This window comes from Babylonia areolata, chromosome 18 (genome assembly GCF_041734735.1).
Source record: "Babylonia areolata isolate BAREFJ2019XMU chromosome 18, ASM4173473v1, whole genome shotgun sequence".
In the NCBI taxonomy this organism is placed as follows: domain Eukaryota; kingdom Metazoa; phylum Mollusca; class Gastropoda; order Neogastropoda; family Buccinidae; genus Babylonia; species Babylonia areolata.
Window position 1 is genome coordinate 48,466,030 of NC_134893.1, and position 20,351 is coordinate 48,486,380.

The window sequence follows — 20,351 nt, forward strand, 5'->3', positions numbered from 1 at the left end:
CATCAGTCAGTGCTGTGGGGATACCACTTGACAGGGGACTGGGTGGTCTCAATGAGAACACACGGCAGTGGATGAGTGGATTGGAAATGGACATGAGGGAGAAACTGCAACGGAGAGCTCTGCAGTGCAATGCGCATGGTGCGGAAGTAGAATTTCCATTTAAGATAGTAGAGGTGTTGGTTTTTTGTTGTTGTTGTTTTTATGAATTTGGATCTTGAATTTAGTGTCTAGCTGTGAAATTTAGTGTCTAGCTGTGAAATTTGGATTCGGAACAGAAGTGCAGTTCAAGTTTTTTGTTTAAAAATTAATAATAGAATTTATCCTGATCATGACAATAGATTATATAAATGTAAGATTATTCAGTCTATGATAATTGATAATAGATAATAATACACTATGTTTCAGTTCATGATGTCAGCTAGGTCTGATACTGGCTAAAGTGAAGGTTATAGTCAGATAACTTGAAATACATTTATCTATCGATTTATGTTCGTACCTTGTTATGTACTACTCCCCCACCTCCGCCCCCCCTCCCCAATATTCCTTGTGACCCCAGTACACTTGGTAAAAAAGACATATTCTAATTCTGATTCTATTCTAAGTGGTCAAAATCAGGATTCCAAATATACCCATGTGCAGCACACAAAAATGTAGTTTAGTGCTGTATGAGGTTTTAAAAAAACACACAATAATACCAGCAGTGATACTGATAGTGATAGGAGATATGAACAACATTTCAGTCAGTTTCAGTTTCAGTAGCTCAAGGAGGCGTCACTGCGTTTGGACAAATCCATATACGCTACACCACATCTGCCAAGCAGATGCCTGACCAGCAGCGTAGCCCAACGCGCTTAGTCAGGCCTGGAGAAAAAAAGAAGAAAAAGAAGGTGAATAAATAATAGATAAGCGTATATAAATAAGTAAATAAATACATAAATAAATAAATAAATAATTATAATATGAAAAAAATCACAAATCACAAATGAATCACAAGTAAATCACAAATCCAAAACAAAAGATAACAAGGCCTTGATATAGAGTGTATTGATAATAATGATAGTGATGATAATTATGATTACAACAACAATAACAATTACAATAGTAATAATGTACATAATTCTTAACCTGCAGCTCTAAGCACATTCAACAATACATCAAGTATGAATAAGACACAGGAATATGATAGATTTTTTTTTTTTTTTTAAGTAAAACTTGCTGAATACGCTGTTGTGAAAATCAGTCACCTTTCAGTTTTCGAATTGACAGGATTCAGATTGATTTCAGATTCTTTCATAAGATAAATAAATGAATGAATAAATAATTACATAAATAAAGTAACAGAAACATTATCCTGGTACTGTCCCCATCCTTGAAAGCTGCATTCATCATTTATCAAAGCAATCTAAAATACATGTAATATATTCTGAAGAGTGGCTACTGATAGCTATACAAGGACTCCTCAAACATTGGAAAACCCGACAAAGTGGGTGAAGCAATGAACGGTGACGAATGGCCAGCTTTGCTTTGTGCTCAGGCTATAAAGAGGTATTGTAGTGGTTCTGTTTGCTTTTGCTCTGCACAAGCCAAGGATCATGGGATGGGGTGGATCCACTGGGAGATGTGATGTTTGCTGTGGCAACAATCACAAGTCATAAAACTTCCACTTTGAGAAACTACTGTGGTGTGTGCGTGTGTTTGTGTGTTAGTGTGTGTGTGTGTGTGTGTGCACGTGTGTGTTTGTGTGGATGAGAGAGAGAGAGAGTGCCTGTGGTGAGAGAGAGAGAGAGAGACTCAGATGATTAGTTCAGTGAGACCACAGCCCGATATGAACAAGGGGCTATTACATAAAATGTTATAAAGTCACCAGAACTACTGCAGTTATTATGACATAGCTTTCTCTTTAAACTAAAAAAAAGTTTTATATAAATACAATGTCAAAATTCCATATAACTCCATTGTCTGTAGATGCCATCAGCAAATTAGATCAAAGAGAGAGAGATAGTGGGTGTGTATACATACATACATACATACATACATATATATATATATATATATGTGTGTGTGTGTGTGTGTGTGTGTGTGTTGATTTATACCTGTGTGCTTGTGTAGAAGGGTGGGGAAGAAGGGGTGGGGCAGAAGGGGTGTGGGTGGGGTGGTACTGATAGAGAAGGAGAGCTGAACAGGTGCACACTACCTGTGAAAGGTCACACAACCAGGAGGGAAAGAGCAAAGCGGGTCTGAAGCAAGGAGAGAGCGGAGATTGATCTTCACCCTGCTGCATCCAGGTCATGCTCCAGCACATGGCTAATGTGGAGGGGAATATTAGTATGACACATGTGCAGCTATTGACTGTAGAATTGGATTGCAAGTTCCTCGGCTTCCTACTAGCTAACCTATTTCGAGAAGGGATGGGGAGGGGAGGGGGCGTATATTTGATTTTTTTTTTTTCCCCTGTTAGATTTGGGAACAGCTGTTGAGGTTGGCTGGTCTTTCAGCCTGAACTAAGATAAATTATTGGTGTGTTATAAACTAGTGAGACTGAAGAGTGAAAGAGTGTTTTACGACTTGGTGAGAAAGGGTGTTTCAGAGGATATGCTCTTATAATTGATATTGTATTGGTATGTTTCAGAGGCCATGCTCTTACCAGTGATATTGTATTAATATGATTCAAAGGATATGCTCTTGTCAGTGATATTGATATACCTGAACTCCATAAATCATGAGTGTGTTCGTAGACTATTAATAGAGAATCTTTCATGGCTTGGGTGAGAGAGACTCTTCACGGAGTATGCTGTCATATGTCAGTATCAGTATCAGTGGCTCAAGGAGGCATCACTGCGTTCAGTCAGATTTATATACGCTACACCACATCTGCCAAGCTGATGCCTGACCAGCAGCGTAACCCAACGCGCTTAGTCAGGCCTTTTTGTTTTGTTCACTATCAGTATGATAGTTTAATGTGTTGGTTCACAGCTGGTATGGCAGTTTTATGTTTTGGTTTGCAGCTGGTATGGTAGTCATATGTTTTTGTTCACAGCATGTATGGTAGTTGTATTATGTGGTTCACAGCAAGTATGGTTGTTTTATGTTTTGGTTCACAGCGAGTATGGTAGTTTTATGTGTTGGTTCACAGGTAGTATGGTATTTTATGTTTTGCTTCACAGACCTAATTTTACCTCACGTATCCCAACTCCCATTTTTTCATTATTTTTATTTATTCATAGGAAGGTGATAAATAAAGCAGACTAGATGGCCCTTTTATGAGTATACAGAGTTAGGCAGTGGGCCTGCTGATGTCATGGTTTGAAAGAAAAATGTTTATATGATGTACATTTTTTTCAGTGTCATGTTGAAGGAATTTGTGTGTGTGTGTGTGTGTATGTGTGGTGTGTGTGTGTGTGTGAGTATGAGACTCTGTGTGTGTGTTTGTGTGTGTGAGCATGTTTGTGTATGTGTGTGTGTTTGTTTTTTTTTATAATTCATTTAATGTCTATCCACATTAAGTGATATTAGACAAAACAAAAAAGAAAAAAAAAGGGGGAGGAAGGAGGGAAAGGGTAAGGGGAAAAAATCACAACATATACAACAATCTGGCTAAAACAATGATTTCCAAACTTAGAAAAAAATTAATTAATAAAAAAAAAGAGAAAAAAAAAGGATAAATCGTTTTAACAACCCAGTTGGACTATCCAACAAAGATTTGAAACACTGCGTGTGTGTGTGCGCGCACATGCATGCCTGCGTGCACTTATGTGTGCATGCCAGAGAGTGTCTTAACAACCTACTGATACTTGCCCTTCAGGTCTAGTTGTATGGTGCCAGGGTCTTTGGGTGCAGTATTGATTATTGGTGTGGGTGGCAGAACTCTGTTTCTTGGTTTTGCTGTTTGATGTGGGGATGTTTATGATGGTGTTGGCTCTGATATGACATAGGTCCATGTGTCATAGCAGTCCATAGTCCTTGCATGACTATACTATGAAATATAATAAGCAGTATCAAAACGACAAATACTGAAATAGATAATGCCATGTGTCATTGCTGTCCACAGCCCATGGTTGGCTAGACTGTGAAATATAATAAGCAGTATCAAAATGACAAATAGATAATGCCATGTGTCATTGCTGTCCACAGTCCATGGTTGGCTAGACTGTGAAATATAACAAGCAGTATCAAAACGATGAATGAATAATGAATAAGTGACTGACTGGCTGTATCTCAGCCCCTCCTCTCTCGTCTCTTTCTTTCTGTCTGTCTGCATGTCTCTATCTTTCCTTCTTTCTTCTTCTTCTCCTCCTCCTCCTCTTTCTCTTTCTCCTGCTTCTTCTTCTTCTTCTTCTCTTGCCTTTCCCCCTACCGCCCTTTGCCCCCTCCCCCCCTTTTTGTTCACCTATATGTTTTTGTTTGTTTGTTTTGTTTTCTATTTTGTTCCCTACGGAGTCTTGCAAAGAAATCAATTTTCTGTTCTCCTGGGGAATGTAATGTATCTATCTGAATACAAATTGGATTTGTTGCATTCTGTGTGTGACCTACATGTTCATTGGCTTTGTCTTCCCCTTCACTGGCTCAGCACAAAAGTATTGATTTCTTTTCTTTTCTTTTCTTTTTCTTTTTTTAAAATATGAAGCAGACAACAAAACAGTAAGCAAGTTTCTTCCTTCTTTCTCTTTCTAACCACCTTTGCTCCAGTGCCTCAGTTTTCTGTCAGTTGGCCAGAACATTTTGTTTCAGCTTCAGCTCCTGGCAGTGGGGGATGTAAAGGGTGTCAGTGTCTGCCCTGATTTGTTGTTTTGTTTGTGGGAGATGACATCGCGCGTGCGCGCGCGCGCGCGTGTGTGTGTGTGTGTGTGTTGTAGGGGGTGGGGGGGGGGGGGGTTGTGGGAGTGTGGACGAGGAGTTAAAGGTGGGGGAGACAGGGAGGAGGTTCCTATTACTATGCGTTGAGGTGTGGTTTGATCTGGTGAGAAAGAGACTGAAAGACTGTGCCTGTATTTGGTTGTTTTGAGTGGGAGATGACATGTGTGTGTGTGTGTGTTGTAGGGGGTGGGGGGGTTTGTGGGAGTGTGGATGAGGAGTCAGAGGTGGGGGAGACTGGGAGAAGGTTCCCATTACTATGCCTTAAGGTGTGGTTTGATCTGGTGAGAAAGAGACTGAAAGACTGTGCCTGTACTTTGTTGATGTGGGTGGGAGATGACATCACGTGTGTGGTGGGAAGGGTGTTGGGGTCAGGGGAGGATGGATGAGGAGGAGGGGAGTGAAAGAGGGTGGAAGAGGGAGAGAGAGGGGTGGGGGGTTCCTGTTACTGTGTGCTCAGGAGTGGTTTGATGAGAGAGACTTGGAGAGTGTGCATGTATCAGAATTAGTTTGGGGGGGGGGGGGGGGGGGGTTATTGTCAGCTAAGACCTTAACAAGGTTTTATAAGACATACATAGGCATTCATACATACCACACACATAAAAATGTTAATTAACAATCAATAAAGTTTTGACTGTTTCCCTGTTGATATCAACGTGTTTGACTGTGTGCTTGTGCCTGTGAACACACTGATGCTTTGATTTCAGGCTCATCAGTAAAGTAACACACTTGCTTGTTTCTCTTGTTGTGGTGCTGTAGTATGATTATCTGCATCAGTGTGTGGATATATTTAATGTCCTTTTTTCTCACAGTTTGGCAGAATTCAGCATTTGATGTAAAAATCTTGAGAATATAGTTTTTCTTTAAGATTATTATAAGTTTTCATTTAACACTCCTGTATCTCTTACCTTTCTTTCTATCTGTTTATATGTTTATCTGTCTGTTTATCTATCTGTCTGTCTGTCTGTCTGTCTATCTATCTACTTGAGTAGACATATATGCATACACATGCACATGAACACACACACACACACACACACACACACACACACACACACACACACACATCTATCTATCTACCTATCTACTTATACGTAGATATATATGCATACACACGCACACACACACACACACACACACACATACACACACACACACACACACACACACACACACACATACACACGTGCAAACACACACACACACACACACACACACACACACACACACACACACACACACACTCACTCACTCGCACCCATCATTCTCACTCACATGCAGTCTCCCTCTTTCTCCACACCCCTCCCCCCACCCAAACGACCTGATCCCCACCCAACTGTCTCTCTCTCTCCCTCACAGTTGGAGAGACAGACATTTATGCATTTGAATCTTCTGAGAGTAGAGGGAGAATGAAAGTTCTTGTGTCTGGCGCTAAATCCTGCGGGGAATAGGATAGAGTGTCCTGCAGGAAATGTTCACTCCATTAGTTCTCAGGTGTCAGTATTGTCAGGAGGGAAAGTTGTCAGTCTTGGAGCCTGAGGGATTCCTACACTAGCTGTGACTTAACATTTATATTCTGTATGTACAGCTATTTTGGCTTTATTTTCAAGGGTGTTGAATGTGTGTCTTATTTGTATGTATGTACATATATATATATATATATATATATATATATATATATATATATATATATTTGATGGCAGTGCTGAATCAGTACATCAGTGTGTGAATGTTGTTTTTGTTTTCTTTTTCAGTGTCAGTTTAATTTCACCAATCTCAAAATCATGTATATATTATATACCAGTACTGTACGTTTTGGCCTGCAAGGTGCTGCAGTGCATAAGGTGATTATTGTGATCAACGATGTTGTCAGATGTTGATCTTGTTGTGACAGGTGGCCTCAAGTGCTGGTCAAAATTTAGTGCACAAACATACGTACCAACACACTCTGACATACAGACAAACACACACTTGTACATATATATATATATATACAATTCACTCACATACTAATACATATGCATGTGTACACACACACACACACACACACACACACACACACCAATGTAAACACCCACACTCACTGACACACACACACACACACACACACACACATACATACACACACCTCTGCGACCACCAATACCACACCACACCACACCACATCACATTACACCCACACATCCACACCATCACCCACACCCACACCTACTCACACCCACATCCATATCTACGCACCCCGCCCATCCACATCCGCACACCAATACCCATACCCCCAAAACCACACTGCACACACAACCCTCCCCCTACTTCCACACTCACACACCTATGCACGCGTGCACACACGCACACACACACACACACACACACACACACAGAGGAAAAAAATGGGACCCTGCACTGTAAAAACTGTTGTATTAGGAAACAGACACATCTCATTTCTTTCTTTCCCACCGTAACAAACTGGTTGAAAAAGAAATGATCAAAAGCTGCTCACCATGATTAGATTATATCAGAAAAAAGGCTGTGCTGATTGAAAGAAAAGTGTGTGAGTTTGTTGTTGTTTTGTTGGGGTTTGTTGTGGGGGGTTGTTTTGTTTGTTTCATTTATTTATTTATTTATTTATTTATTTATCTACAGATCTGTTTATTGATTTACTTACTAAAGTTACTTATTTAATGATTCATTAAGAGTATATATTTATTTTTGTTAAAGGGTTGAAACTGTCTTTGTGAATAGCAACATGTTATTCAGCAGGGGAAACATACTTACAAAACTTACTAATTTGGCCAAGCAGAGCAAACCGATAGACCTAGTTTGCATCAGTTTGACATGGTAAGTATATGTGTCACCAAACATGGAGTATAATACAAACTCCTCCTGTTGACATAGAATAGAATAGAATAGAATATGTCTTTATTACCAAGTGTACTGGGGTCATAATTATCCCTCCTGTCATCCCCCCCATCTCCTTTCAGCTTTGCAGCCCAGAACTTTTGACCCATGCTCTAGCGTGTCACCTTTCAACATTCAAACTTTACATGGCGGACATATCATAGTGTGCAGGGGGTGTTGGCCACACAGGTGCTGAGCACCCTGGAAAACAGCACGGCTGCATACATGGCAGGGTAGAAACAGTCATACACCTGAAAGCCCACTCGTGTAAATATGAGTGATCATGGGCATTGCAGCCCATGATAAATTTTTTGTCCTAATCCCGCTTCCCCCCCGTCCCGCCTCTCACACACACCCTTCCAATATTATGTTTTTTTCTTTCTCCAATCACTGACACTCACCCTCTCCATTTTACATTTTGTACTCTTATCTTTTCCACATTCTGTATTCTGTTCTCTCTCTTGTTCTTGTTCTCTCTCTCTCTCTCTTCCTTTCTTAGTCCCCTCCCCCTTGCCCTGCCCCCCTCTCCCCTCCACCTCAACCGCACCCCTTTTCATTCGAATATACAGAAATGTCAATTCCTAATTAATAATAACAATCATCATTATGATAGAAATGATAATAATCCAAATAATAATATCATTTATTTTCAGTCTGATATCATCATCTTAGATGAACAGGCTATAAATAAATAAACGAAGCCCATGAACGAAGAAGAAGAAGGTACTGAGCAAGACTGCATGCAAGCAACCCAACTGCCCAACCAACCAACCACTACAGTCAATCAGCCAACTAACAAACTTGTGAACCAGAGAATCTACGAGGCTACCAAACCAGCCAATAATTTGTTAACCAGACAGTTAACCATGCAATCAGTTAAAAGCTGAAAACAACAACAAAACTACTGGACAGATCAAAGAAAAACAAAGTCATCCTCCTGCTCCTTCATCGTCATCAATATAAACAAAATAGTCTCAAAGTCTGTGGCCTTTCATGCCCTGCTCTCATGGTGACCTCAGTTTCGATACCCCTCCACTTCCGTGCTTGGGGTGAGTCCTGTCAATGTCGTCAGTGTCGGCAGATTCATGGGGGGCTGTTGTTTGAGGGACGTGGTGGCGGTCTCCACTCTGGGGGGGACGCTCACTCAGTCTGACTCCGCGACTAAGCCATTATTGTCGTTAGTAGGGGGCTTAGTAGGTGGTGTCCTAAGTACGTTAAAATAGAACAGGCACCACTGAACACCACCGAAGTGACTCAGCAGCAGTGCAGGGTCTCCTCTGGTGTGTGGCCTCCTGGCGACCTAACATCGATGGTTCCCTGTGGACTGCCGACGCTGGAACTGCGACGGACGAACCTGGGTGTGGCTGTGTATGGGGGAATCTAAATGAGCGGCGTGGGAGTAATGCCACTGAAACGGTGCAGATGATGGGGCAGCAAAAAAAAAAAAAGAAAAGAAAAGAAAAACAAAGGAAATAAAGATGAGGGGGGAGGAGAAGGAGAGAAAAAAAGAGACAAGAATTGGAATTCAACATCCTCCAACTCTTCTTTTTTTTTAGCTCATGAACAACTTGACAGATCCTCCGGGTCACAGATATTCGGCCTGATCTTGTCAACCGCAGTTGTAGTTGTTGTGTTTTTTATTTTATTTGTGTGTGTGTGTGTAGGGGGAGAGGGGGGGGGGGTTGGGGGGTTTGTGTGTGTTTTTTTGTGTGTTTTTTTGTTTGTTTCTTTTTTCTTTTTTTTTGTCTTGGCCAGCCTTTGCATGTGGATACCATATGCAGAGTTTCAGGAACTCTTGGGAATTATTATTTTCACTTTCAGTCTTTTATCTCGATCGAGTTTTTGAAATGAGAAGGTCAACAGAAACAAAACAGCTCCACAAACATTTCTCTAAAACCTTTTGTTTATTGACTTGGATAAAACTAAATGCTGGGTTTGAGTGATGGGAAGTCCGACCTTCCTGCGTAGTCTCGACAAAAGGTCAGAGTCATGTTCAGAATTAAATGTGTGGATAGAACTTTATAATTCCACAATTTCCAGAGGCATTCAGGCTGTTGATGATGTGGCTTATGTGGCTTGTATGAATAGAATTTAGAGAACTTTAATATAATCTATCATTTTTACAATTAATTTGGTTTCAAGTGACTTTGTCAGTGAAACAGTTGTAATGTTGTGCTTCTTTCTGTAAAGTACCTCAGCTGATTTTGATGAAACACACACACGCACACATCCATACATGCACACACATGCACACACACTCATGCACACACACACACACACACGCACACACACACACACACACACACACACACACACACACACGGTATTATGGTTTAGAGAAATTACATGATTTTGAAAGTCATTTGAAACAATGTGGCATTTTGATCAATGTTGTAATTATAACATTTTCTTATCCAGAGGTCTTAAGACTTCTCCCAAACATTGATCAAGCAGCTCTGATGAAATTCAATGAACAAACATAGCATGATGAAATGTCAAAGAGCTGGCATTATGCAATGACCTGGGTCAGAAGGCCAAGGTCATTCCGGTAATATTTCATTTGTTTTTCTCAGGAATACATCAACAGATGAGAAAAACTTTTCAGAGATAGTCATACATCTCGAGCTGAGCATTACCTTTCCTTAGTACATTATTTGATTGGGAAGGTTAACAGATGTGTATTACAAACTTCACATGACATCAACTGTATAAAAAGTATTGCCCCCTTCCTCTGCTCAAGGTGGAGTCAGATCAGAGTCCATTCCTCTCTGTATATACCTCTGACTAATCTTGGCCCTTTGTCCCATTCACATGTCCAGAATTCTGGATCTGTGCACCCAGCTGGGGTTTCACAACAAGGAGAAATGTGATCTCCTCTGTCAGTTCTCTGTCTTTTTAGAGATGACATTTGACACATGGTCCATGACAGTCTTGCTGCCACAAGTTTGCTTGGACCTGTTGGCAGACCTTCTCCTATGCTTGTGCTGTTCCTCCTGGCCAGTAGCATGCACTCCATCTTCCCTCTGGGGCATGTTTATCACTGGCACTTGTCATCCCCCGGGTCAGGTTTTAAGTACCCACTACAGAGAGCTTAGAGGATATGCTGGTCCCAGAGGACAGCCCAGGGTTATGAACATCTGTCTAGATTGGTTCCTCAAAATGACCTCAGCAGTGGCTTCTCTCTCACACACACCCCTCCTCCCCCCACAGGCTTACTCCATGCAGCAGGGATTTAGTCCTTACAGGAGCCCAAGTGGAACATCACTCCTCTGGAACTTGAAGCAGTTCGCTGGGATCAACTTCACTTCTCAGGGGAAGATGCCAGCAAGACTATCCATTTGTTCATGGCCAATGCAACTGTTGCATATTACATGAACAAAAAAAAAGGGGGAGGAGGGGGGCACTTTGAGAACCTCACACTGCGGGCTGAGGCTCTCCTTCATTTGTTGCTACCAGAAGGGCATTGAGCTCTCAGCAAGACACAGTGGGCAGTGCCAACTTTGGGGCAGGCGCTCGCAGCAAGTCCAAGAGCGTCCTCCACATGGAATGGACCCTACACAAGGACGCCCTTCAGTGGGTGTGGTGTTTGTGCTTTTTACAGATGATGATTCCTTTTGTCACAGGGTCAACAGAAGACTCCTGATTTCTGTTGCACCAGTTTCAGACTCAGAAGCATGGGAAGTGGATGCTTTTCTCTTGACTGGAGCAAGCTGAACACTTATGCTTTTCCTTCTTTCCCGATCATGCACAAGGTGGTTCGGAAAGCCTGGTCAGAATTCTTAGAGATCAGAAGCTAAGGCGTTTTCAGTTACTTACCTGCTTGATTCTGAGAGCACATGAAGTACACACTATTACCACTTCTGCCTTTCAGCACTCGGTGCCTCTTTGACATGTTTTGGAGGTAGCCTTCTGCCGTTCAGAGATTCCCTTCGTTAGCTGCTACCTCAGGTAGTTCTATATGCTCAGGGCAGATAGTTTCCTTTGTCGTGGCTAACTCCGCTGTTACTGTTACAAGGGCTCTGTTACAAGGGCTCCCCATGCAAACCAACAGGCATTACCCTCCTCCTTTTGCCTTGAATTCTGCATCAGTTTGACATGGTACAGCATATGACACCAAAATGGAGAGTTTGCATTATACTCCCAGTTTGGTTAAATATACTCACCGTGTCAAACTCAAATGCCCACCCATCCATCCCCGCAGTTCTTGCCATGGTTCACATGGGGTGTGTATTTGCTGGCCACTGGAATGAGTCATTAGCTCCAACTGAAACTGACATTTGATTGGCTAGAAGACAGCAGACTAATAGTGAGATGTCTTGTCACTGAGATACCGCAAAATTTTGGCTATGAGGAGCAAGCCTATAGGCCTGGTTTGACATGGTTAGTGTATTTAACCAAGTGTGATGGATTACGCTGCTGGTCAGGCATCTGCTTATTAGATGTGGTGTAGCACATATGGATTTGTCTGAATGCAGTGATGCCTCCCAGAGTAACTTAACTGAACTTTAACCAAACTGGGAGTGTGATACAATTTCCCACATGCTTAGGATCCCCCCTGCTCAAACCAAAACATATGGCCAACGCAGTTTTTTTTATACCAAGCTCCCATTCTTTGGAATCAACTTCCTCAGCCTCTCCGTCACTCATCTTCGCTGCAATCTTTCAAATCCAGTCTGAAGACCCACCTTTTCCCCTCCTACATAATTCTCAATCCATTTCCAGTATGAACTAAAATGACTGTGAGTGAGTGAGTTTTGATCATTTCAGAATTTGTTGGTTGTATTTTTGATTGTAAGTTAGGACTTGTGTGTGTGCATGCATGTGTTCTTGTATGTGTGTTGTGTGTGTGTGTGTGAGAGAGATGGGTGGGTGATGAATGAATTTTGATAATGTTGCCTATCTTGTGATCAATTTTTCCTTTTTGATATTTATGTATGTGTTCTGTTTGTAAATGCCAAGGGCTTATTTTCAAGATTAGGCATAAATGCTCATAATAATGATGATAATAATAATAATAATAATAATAATGATGATAATGCATAGCTCTAAAAAGCATAGATTTAATACCATAGTAATAAATCATTCAAAGTTTTCACAATCTGTGATCTGGATGTTGTGAAACATCATCAGTTATTGAATCTTCACCATTCCTCATGCATGGTTGTAGTTTCAGCATCACTTAAAATAGATTGTTTGTAAAATTTGTCAAGATACACGGCAGTATCCTCTGAATTTGATCATCCTCTCCCTTTCACACACACACACACACACACTCTCTCTCTCTCTCTCTCTCTCTCTCTCTCTCTCTCTCTCTCTATCACATGAAAGACACATGTAGATTTAACAAAGATCAATGGCTTATAATAAACTGATTGCAAAAGCAGTATTTTGAGATGCTGAAAGGAGACATTCCAATGCTTTTAATCACAACAAATTAGTTCGATTAGTGGAATATAGAGACAACTTACAAAAAAAAATAGAAGTAAACATCACTCATTTAATGTGCATTGAAACTCACAAAAAAGTAATTGATTTTCTCAATAGAACATACTGTTTCAAAGAGGAAGTGCGTCAGCTGCATTTTGCTGTAGCTGGTATCAGTCTATTTTGAGGTAAAGTCAATACGAAATGAAACAAGGCGCTAAATGTGAACTCTTTTGTCACCCATTTTCCGTGAAGTGTTAATCCACGTACCTCCTCATTAAAGTGCACACACAACAGACACAGACATATGCAGCCACACATGCTTGAACACACACACACACACACATGCACGCATGCACACACACACACACACACACACACACACACACACACACCACTCATACAACACACACAACATTGTTTATTGTTTGTAGATATACTAATCTATTTATTTAACTGAGGAACACAAAGAAATTCTCTCTCTCACTCTCTCCCTCTCTCTCTCTTACATGTTCCACACAATACTTTTTTGTTCATGTATTGTTAACAAATTAACGCTGAAGCATAGGCATGAAACACACAGTTAGGCATACAAAAACCTGCACACAGGCACACACACACACACACACACGCATGCACGCACGCACACACGCACACACACACACGCACACACACACACACACACACACACACACACACACAGTTGGTATCCTCCTTTGATGTATTATATCTAATACTGTTATTTATATTTACATTGTTGTAGGTTAATACTTGTTGATATGCATATACATAGTCTCCTTCCCATGACAACTCATTCAATACACACCACAACCTCTTTAGACTTTTTTTCTTATAATATACTTTTCCTCTGATACATAACATGAACTTTTTTTTTTTTTTAACACTAATATTCACATGCATTCCCTTTCCTTTATACACTACTTTACTCCTTTCCGTATAAAAACACTTATAGTGAATAGACGTTAAACTGAAGAAAATATATATATATATATATGGTGCACCCCTTTTCCATTTCTGCCTACATCATTTTTACCCATTTTTTCCCTCGCATCTTGATATATATATATATATATATATATATATATATATATATATATAGTTATATATAGTTATATATATATATATATATATATATATATATCTGCTGATCATCGTCATCACCATCATCACAGAGATTCATTGATTTTTACCCTTGGGCGTGTCTCTCACCCAGGAAGCCGTTGTCAAACGTTGGGGCGCAAATGAAATGTACAATAATGCATGTGCTGGTGGGAAGTTTGTATTTGTATTTGCTTTTCTTTTTATCACAATTTCTCGGTGTGAAATTCGGGCTGCTCTCCCCACTACATCACCACCCTTTTTTTTTTTTCTTTTTTTTGTATTTATTCCTGCGTGCAGTTTTATTTGTTTTTCCTATCAAAGTGGATTTTTCTTCACGATTTTACCAGGAACAACCTTTTTGTTGCCGTGGGTTCTTTTACGTGCGCTAAGTGCATGCTGCACACGGGACCTCAGTTTTTTGTCTGAATGTTTGGGTGGAGGACGGGTTGTAGCGGGGGCAGGGTGAAAAAATTCACACGATTTTGCTGCATCAGGATTTCCCCTTGCATCGCCTGGCCCTCTGTGACAGGTTCATTTGCACCATTAGTCTGATTAGTGTGAATGTGTTGTTGTTGTTGTTGTTGCTGTTGCTGTGTGTGTGTGTGTGTGTGTGTGTGTGTGTGTGTGTGTGTTTTCTGCTTCTCTGTGTGTGTGTTTGTGTGTGTGTGTGTGTGTGTGTTTTCTGCTTCTCTGTGTGTGTGTGAGTGTGTGTGCACACATGCGTGTGTGTGTGTTCTGCCTCTGCTCTCTGTGTGCAGATGTTTGTGTCTGTGGCCGTGAGTCTGTATCTGTCTGTCTGTCTGCCTGTCTCTCTCTCTCTCTCTCTCTCTCTCTCTCTCTCTCTCCCTCTCTTTCTCTCTCTCTCTCCCTCTCTTTCTCTCTCCCTCTCTTTCTCTCTCTCTCTCCATGTCTCTCCTGGGTTTTTTTCTTTGTCTCCTCCTCTGTCCAGTTCATTTCATGTCCTTGTTTCTTCTCTATCTCTGTCCCAGTCTCTTACTCTCTTATAATGTTTATTTGTGCTTGCATCTCTGTTCAACAGTCTGATTCCACCCCTACCCCCTACCCCCCACCCCCACACCTTTCTCTCTCTCTCTCTGTGTGTGTCTCTGTCTCTCTCTCTCTGTCTCTGTCTCTCTTTTGGTCTGTTTCTCTCTCTCGGTCTCTGTCTCTGTCTCTCTCTCTCTCTCTCTCTCTGTAGCATTCAGAAATTATGAAGTGCACACACAGGTGCACTGATGCAGATGTATACATATATACATTCTGGCAGTCATGTTTGCATACATGCATATATATATATATATATGTACACTCATTTGCTTGTAAAGTTTCCTGCTCTGGTCTGGAGTGCCTTGTCATGTTTGTTGTTGATCATGGATAATTAGTTTATATCCATGGTGGCTGTTGTATCAATTAGTGTTTGATGGTGTGTGAGTGTATGGTGAGGGTGACTAAGAGGGGCTGGAGGAAGATTTGTCACGCTGGTCTGAGGCAAAACACTGATTTGTGTGTGTGTGTGTGAGGGGTGGGGGTTGGGGTGGGGAAGAGGTGTATGTGAGTATGTGTGTGTGTTTGCATGTGTGTGTGTGCATGTGTGTGTGTGCGCGCATATTTGTGTGTGCATGTTTGTTCATGTGTGTTTGAATGTGTATGTATGTATGAGTGTGTGTGTGTGTGTGTGTGTGTGATGTATTTATGTGTGTGCATGTATGTCTGTCCATTGTGTGTGTGTGTGTGTGTGTTTGTGAGCATTTGTGTGTGTGTTTGCGTGTGTGATGTGTTTGTGAGCATCTATGTGTGTGTGTGTGTGTGTGTGTGTGTGTGTGCCTGCCTGTACATGAGAGAGACATGGGCATTTCAGTTTACTATCTCCCACTTCATGAATTTATGTGTCTATCACAAGATGGCGAATCCTTGAAACCCGGCGACAAAGTTGGTCCACACACTAGACACACTGACTTTCCCATATAAAGAGAAGTTGACAAAAGAAAAGTTGTTTTATAATTTTAATGTACCCCAAACCAGATTACACACAAACACAAAATATATAAATCGAAAGATTTTTGTTTTCCACACACATACTCACACTACCCAAACCACCTCCCACCCCCCAAAAAATAAAGTCACTGATTGTCTATTTTCTCATCACTACCCCTGAACAGCCAATGTCCTGAAAGTGCACAGCCACACACGGTGACACAACTTAGTTTGGCAGCTGAAGTTGCAGTTCAGGCGCTGGCTCCTCACACCTTTGGGAGCACAGTTCTGTCTCGGATGACTGTTGATTGGCACTGGTGGTGAAAGTAGTTGGAGCGGGTTGGGGTGGGGGGTGGGGGGGGGGAGGGAGGGGAGGAGGGGGGATTGGGGGGGGGAGGGGGTTGACAGTGACAGGCACTCTTGCAGTGGCAGTTTGTAGGTCCCAGCAATGCAGAGGTAGTAGAGAGGAGGAAGGCGTTGACAATGAAGATGGCGAAGGAAAAGTAGGGTTTAGAAATAGAATAGTCAATAAAACAATTGAAAGGTGAAAGTTGAAACTTCAGTCAGGCTTTCCCGTGAATGTACTCTCTGTAGAGCTGTGAACTTTCCCCAGTCTTCACACAAGACAGGCCACAGAACATGCAGGAGAAGATTCTCACATAGACAACAGAACACTTCTCTAAGTTTTTTAGGTGCACACACTCCTACTGTAATTTTCCCTGGCAGCCAACACTACCAACAGGAGATCTACAACTCATTGATCTGACAGCAAGCTAACTGCCTATCGGTTTGACACTGCTAATTATCTGCTGTTTCTTAAACATCACACTAATCTCCTCTGACTTCTCTCCTCTGTTCCAAATTAATAGATCTGCTCAGACTAGCAGTTAAGATGTGACGCGGCTTTCGTTACTCCACAGCGGTAACTCTGCAAGTTATCAGCTTCGAACAAGCCTCAGTGTGGCACATACTGCCTCTACTAAGTTGGAATTGACCTGCCTAGCTGGAGTCCACAAACCAAGTACTCAGTTAATGCCCACAATCACCTCACACAGCGAACGGTCCTTCCAACCTGGCTCTGAACAGGGGTGACACCACGGTCCTCCGAACTTACTACGACGATAGCTCCTATCATCCTTACCAGTCCCCAGCAACACATATAAATACACCACTTCAGTCTACTTTCCCACAGATTAAGTTCCAGTTTCAGTTTCAAGGAGGAGTCAAAAGTCATGTGGACAGATCCATATACGCTACACCACTTCTGCTGTGGAAGAATAAGAAAAAAGGAGCAGATGCCTAACTTTGGCTTAACCCAATGAGCAGATCAGACTTGATGGTTTAACCCAATGAGCAGATCAGCCTTGATGGTTTAACCAAATGTGCAGATCAGCCTTGATGGCTTAACCCAATGAGCAGATCAGCCTTGATGGTTTAACCAAATGTGCAGATCAGCCTTGATGGCTTAACCCAATGAGCAGATCAGCCTTGATGGTTTAACCAAATGTGCAGATCAGCCTTGATGGCTTAACCCAATGAGCAGATCAGCCTTGATGGTTTAACCAAATGTGCAGATCAGCCTTGATGGTTTAAACCCCAGGTTGAAAGCTGCTCGGGGTGATGAATGTTGGAAATAATTCAGCAAGGCTGGGGACTTTTTGAGAACTGTGGATGAAGGAAGGTTTGCTGACTGATGACCTTTTTGAGCTGTGGGTGACTGTATGGTGGTTAACTGTTTCAGGATGAACTCTGAGGTGGAGACCTGTCACCCATGGTCATCCAGCACGACACAGCAAGTGGACTTGGCATTCAACGTCTTCTTCATGATCTATTTCTTCATCAGAGTGAGTGTACTTACTTTCTGTTGCTGTCATTGGTGGTATTGTTTTTGTATCCATTTCAAAATGTGGGTCTGAATTTTGTAGGAAAGGGTTAGGTGTGAATGACAGAATATTTATGTATCCTTTAGTGTGTGTGTGTGCACATGTTTATTCCATTTTTATGATACCTGAAAGTTTTTATCAGACCATGCGTCTTATTTCTTCATAAATTTGTCTGCACATTTAGTTGGGTTTTTTTTTAATTTGTTTGTATTAATTTTTTTGTATGATAACTGGTTAGTGTTGTCCATTTGTTTATCTGTGTATTTATTTCTGTATTCATTTGTCTATTCATTAGTTTTATTTACCTGTTTATTACAGTTTGTTGCTGCCAATGACAAGTTGTGGTTCTGGCTGGAGTTGTTCTCCTTTGTGGATTATTTCACCATCCCTCCTTCCTTTGTGGCCATCTACCTGGACAGAAACTGGCTGGGTAAGTGAGATGGACAGAAGCTGGGGAGAGGCAGACTGAAAAACAATGAGAGAGAAAGAGAGAGATACATGCAGAGAAAACTTATGTCCAGAAAGAAAGAGAGAGAAAGAGTTATAATCTGCTTGTGAATAATGCAGTGGTGACAGTTTTTGTGAAGGTGGTGATATGCAGTAGTCTTGAGGTTATGACAAGTTAATATTATTATTATTAGCATTTACGCCTAATCTTGAAAATAAGCCATAGGCGTTTACAAATAGAACACATATGTAAATATCAAAAAGGAAAAAATGAACACAAGATACCAAACATTATTGTCCTACAAGCGCCATGCATGTGGGTGGTAGGCGGTCACTCACAGATGGTGACCTACCATACATCTTTATCCATCCAACTGTGCGTCAACAGGTTTGTCATTCGCTACACACAGTATCCTAGCCCACAGTCAAATACAACACACACAAAACATGACAAAGGTAAGAATGCATGGCTTTTCAACAGAGAGGATATGTCCTTTCCCAAGCTTTGTTCATGATGATATATTTGCAGTTATATTGGCTGAAACATAAATGATTTATACATACAAGACCACAATGCACTTTGTGATTTGGATTGATTAAATGTCAGAGCAGATTTACGTTTTTTTTCATTTCCAAGACATGCTGTGCCACCTTCTCCTCATCCACAACCACCCCTTCCTCCTTATCTCTATCTCTCTGTCTTTGTCTGTCTCTTTTTCTCTGTCTCTTTGTCTGTCTGTATCTCTCTCTCTCTCTCGCTTGTCAGTTTAACGACTTCTCTTTTACGAAGTCCTTTAAGTAATTTCCTGTAACTGTATTTAGAGGGGTTTTTTTTGTTTTTGTTTTTTTTTCTTTTTTTCTTTCTTTTTTTTTCTTCCAAATTTCACCCCCATAATTTTACCCTCATTTGCCCAGTTTCCCCCAACCCTCCATTCATCAACATCTCCCACCCCTTCTAACCGATAATACTCAGATGTATTCATAAATACTTTAACAAAATGTCTTCAATCACCGATATGTGTGACGGGACATTAAACAAAATTCCTTCCTTCTCTCTCTCTCTCTCTCTCTCTCTCTCTCTCTGTGTCTTTATCAAACCACTGGCTGCAAAGTTCCATTCATCACGTCAGTCTACGACATAATGAACAGCTGGAAACTGTTACATTTTGGTGTGACACTTCTCATCCTGCAGCCAGTTTTTCTAGCTTCTTTGCTGTGGTAGGCTTTGTTTAAGAGCTTTTAAAACCAGCACTCATTTAGGAAATAGTTTCTATCCTAAGGCTGTCTTGTTTGCCAGCCAGAAGTTTGAAGTGTTTGGCAATGGTGTGTGTATGCGTTGTGTCCATGTGAAGAATTGATGTGATTGTGTGTGTTTGTATGCCTTGTGTGTGCATGTGTAGGTGTCATGTGAATGAGTAGGTGTGATAGATGGAAAAGGGACTGTGTATTTGATGTGTGTGTGTGTGTGTGTGTGTGTGTGTGTGTGTGTGTGTGAAGCAGTCAACCAGTTGGGAAAAGCATATCCATTCTCAAACTGCTGGACACTGCTGGGATTTGAACCAGGAACCTGATAAATCTGTGGGATGGACATCCAGTGCTTTAGTCACTCCTTTGTCTCATGCCTGTCTTTTGTTCTGTTCCATCTGAAAGCATTTCACTGCTCTGATTTGTCATATTGATGATCTGAAAATGTTTCACTGCACTGAGTTAAAAGTGTTTTACCAAACTGATTTGTCATTTTGATGATCAGAAAGC

General features: G+C 41.3%; 1 protein-coding gene across 4 annotated transcripts in view; it reads left to right on the top strand.

The window, feature by feature from the left end:
• LOC143292864 (calcium-activated potassium channel slowpoke-like) overlaps nt 1-20,351 on the top strand; it is a 74,168-nt gene that overhangs the window by 4,793 nt on the left and 49,024 nt on the right. For all 4 annotated transcript variants that reach the window (XR_013056690.1, XM_076603499.1, XM_076603500.1 and 1 more), the window contains exons 3-4: nt 18,008-18,110; nt 18,468-18,579. Coding sequence is in view for 3 of the 4 variants with exons in the window: in XM_076603499.1 (XP_076459614.1) it covers nt 18,008-18,110; nt 18,468-18,579 (215 nt within the window). In the remaining variant the exon portion in view is untranslated. The remainder of the gene's footprint in view (nt 1-18,007; nt 18,111-18,467; nt 18,580-20,351) is intronic.